Here is a 3,422-nt window from a genome sequence, read left to right as displayed (position 1 = left end):
CCTTCCCAACAAAGAATAATCCTTCATCTATAGTAAAACATCATTGAAGTACATAAATGTTTTAAAAAAAAAACAAGTTAGGTGAATAATGTTCAAATTTTGAAAATGCTAGATTCAAATATTTTTTTATTTATTTTTTATTTTTTTATTTTTTTTATGCTAGATTCAAATATATTTATCGAGAAACTCGTCATTAATCCTTCATCGAAATTAGCTGCTTACCATCTTCTTCTATGAACATTTTTGAAGTGATTTGTTTTAGCTTCTCTACGTTTTCATCCCACGAAAAAAAAGCGAGAAAACAATTAAGGAAGCGAGAAAAAATTAAAGGAAAAGTTAAATTAATTGTAGTCGGTCGGGCTTTCGGGCTTTGAAGCGAAAGAAGTAAGAAATAATTAATGGTCCTATATCCTAATGGACAGGTGTCTGGGTCATAATATCTTGATCTAATCCTTGTCAAATGGGCCCAAAAAATTAACACATATATTTCTATTTAATTTATAAAAATAAAATAAATTGATTTTACTTTAAAGATAATAATGAAGATATTTATTAAAAATTTCACAAAATTTAAGACAGCAAGGCATAATCTGTTCCTTTTAAAACATTTTATGCCACATAAATTTAATAAAAAATCTTAGAAAAATATATTTGCTCACCGTTCTTAAATAAATCCATAATTTTATTATATAGTTTCAAATCAAATACCTAAAAAAAATTATATCTCTCCTAATAAATCATAGTCCTCATGGACCTCATGGTCAGTCAGCCCTACGACCAAGACTCTCTCCCTCAATAGATATGTTACAGAATACAGGCCTATATAATTAGTTCATTACAGTGCTGTTTGTAGGAAAATTCAAACTTTTTTTTTCCAAAAAATTTCTATAAACAGCCATCATTTTCACATACCAAAATATTGAAAAATTCAATCCAAAGAAAATTTATTCAAGCAAGTGCATTTGTCAATTAAATTTCCTAATTTATCAGGGACAGAGTCAAGTGTTAGAAGTTCGGTTCTTTAAAAAGCTGCTAAAATTAACGGTGCCGAAAGTAGTCGAACCTTACATGATCTTTTCACTAATAGCTCATCACATTCAGCTTAAACTTTTTTTCAATATTTTTATATAGAATTTGAACTTAGCACAGGAGCAGGCCCTAATCGAAAATATACACGCATAAATTTCAAAAGAGAAGAGGAAGAGGAAGACTATATGAAGTTAGTATAAACTATCAAGTCATCATCAACATGGATTGATACAATTACTGTGGAGCGAGTTACTGCTCTCATTGATCAGTAAACCTTCTTCGAGAAGAGGGATCTAAGGCTAAAGACGCTCGTCACGCTCCCATTGACTCCGCTGCCTTCCACGATGCGCTCGCCGGCGGCGATCCCATCGCTATCGTCGCCCCTTGAGCTTACCTTTTCTCCGTATCCGATGCAACTGTTCACATTCAGGTTTAACACTCGAACTCCGGTGGGAACACCACTGCCGGCGGAGGAGACGGAGGTCTGAGTCCACATTTTACTCTTCTCTTTGGACCGGCCGCCCGGTCCGCCGGATCTGCCAGACGGGGCTGGACCGTGCGAGATGCACTCCTCCACGGCCCGGGCTGGCAGCCCACCTCCGGCCTCCGCCAGACTCTCCGCGGGAGTTGCTTCGAGAGCAGGGGGCGCTGCTGACTTTTCGACCGGAGACAGATCCGATCGATCGAGGACGGCCGCCGGCTGACTGGCTCCGGGTGAAGGGCCAGATGTTGAGGTTGATGTTGAGATCGGCGCTGCTTCTGCGGTCCTTCTTCCGCAAGTTCTTTTCATGGTCCTTTTCACCGGATTTCTTTTCCGGCGCCGCTTTGAATAAGTCTTTCCATCGCCTGGAAATGGACGACGACGTTGAAGAGGAGGACAAGAGGATGGAAGATGGCGACGGGGCCGGTTCGGCCGGCGGGGCCGTTGGTGGGGAGGAAGGGGGTTGCGCTCGGCGCTCGGTGGATGGGAGGGAGAGGAGTTGGAGTGGGAGGAGAACGCCGTCGAGAAATAGCTCATCGGCGGTGAGGAGGTTGGAGGGCGGGAAGGAGGGATTGCGCACCATCCAGAACTCGAACTCCGGGGAGGAAGGACTGGTGTTGCTGCGCTGTCTCGGTGCTTCTTCCACTTCCATTTTCCTTCTCTTTCCTCGTTTTTAGCTCTCGATCTCTTTCAACTATTACGAAACTCCGAGATGATGAGAAGAAGGACGGCGAGGAAAAAACAGGGGAAATGGCCCTGCTTTTGCTGTTCGTGGTGGGCTGCTTATCTGCTCTGCTTTTGGGTAGTTAAATGGTAGAAGTGAGGCATTGGGGGTGAATGATGAGAGAGTGTAACAATAAAATGCTGTTACTTGGCATAAGCACATGGGAGAGAGAGGGCCCACATTTAGTAAACAAAAAAAGTAAATTTAAATGATGGATTGGAATTCGAAAAAGCAGGCGACGCCGACGCTTTTCCTGTAGCTCTCGGTTATCGTTGGCTTTTTAGAAGGCAGGAAGATAACAAAGGGCTTGACGTTGGCTTACAATTATCGATCATCCACAAGCCTGCAATAAGAGCGAAAGATGAGGTAAGAGCATCTCCAATCGAAAATCTCATTTTTCATTTCAAAATATAGTGAAATTATAACATGCTGCGATTCATCTTCAATGGAACTCCACTTTTCACACTTTTGCAGGTAACGGTCGCCTCTGTTTTCCCGCGGCAAGTTTGGAAGAGAGTTAAAAATGGCGGAGATGAACAGTGCAACGTCAATATTGGCGCCCCACTGTTCACCCGCAACCAAATAATGGAAAATTTGGGGTTCCGCTGGAGCTGGCCAGGGACGCCATTCAAGCACTTAGAGTTCGGTTGGAGATGCCCTAAGGAGGAGTTTGGATCTGTATTAGTGGGGCAATCTGGATGTAAAGAGACGTGACAAAAAGATTTTAACTCAAAGTTTTTGTACTGTATAGTATGATGATTTAGAAGTTAATTTTTTTAATGTAGATGTACTGTTGAAAAGGGGCAAGAGACAAGCTTGGTATGAGTTACTGAGGTAAAAAATAGCAAGAGGGCGGAAAAGGCAATTCTTTATCCAAAAGGGCCTAATGTTGTACGGACTATTTGTCTCCTAAAATATATATATGGAGCCAACAAGGGAAAAGGTCGCATCTCGAGTAGGCATTCTGCTTGAATTATTAGATTGATATATTTTGCCTATTGGAAGCTAAATTTCGTGGAGGATCAACAATCTTGTTGTGTCTTGAATAATCACAGGGATAGAGAAATAGAACATTTAACATCTTAGTTTTATATAAAGATTCAATACACAATCAGATAAAAGAGAGTGTTGTAGCATTTATAAGAGACATCAAAGTTTTTATATAGAAACTCTTGCAAAGGGAGAAAA

General features: G+C 41.0%; 1 protein-coding gene across 1 annotated transcript; it reads left to right on the top strand.

Moving 5' to 3' along the window:
• Positions 1–1,356: 1,356 nt before the first annotated feature.
• Positions 1,357–2,364, top strand: LOC114579662 (the record flags this gene model as incomplete). The annotated part of the gene is made up of 1 exon (XM_028695001.1): positions 1,357–2,364. A coding segment is annotated over one exon (831 nt), but the record flags the coding sequence as incomplete, so codon positions are not given.
• Between the last annotated feature and the right edge of the window lie 1,058 nt (positions 2,365–3,422).

The sequence above is a fragment of the Dendrobium catenatum genome, unplaced genomic scaffold, assembly GCF_001605985.2.
Source record: "Dendrobium catenatum unplaced genomic scaffold, ASM160598v2 fragScaff_scaffold_621, whole genome shotgun sequence".
NCBI classification, from domain to species: Eukaryota; Viridiplantae; Streptophyta; class Magnoliopsida; order Asparagales; family Orchidaceae; genus Dendrobium; species Dendrobium catenatum.
The sequence above is the reverse complement of the archived record's forward strand: the minus strand, read 5'-3'. Positions and strand labels throughout refer to the sequence as shown.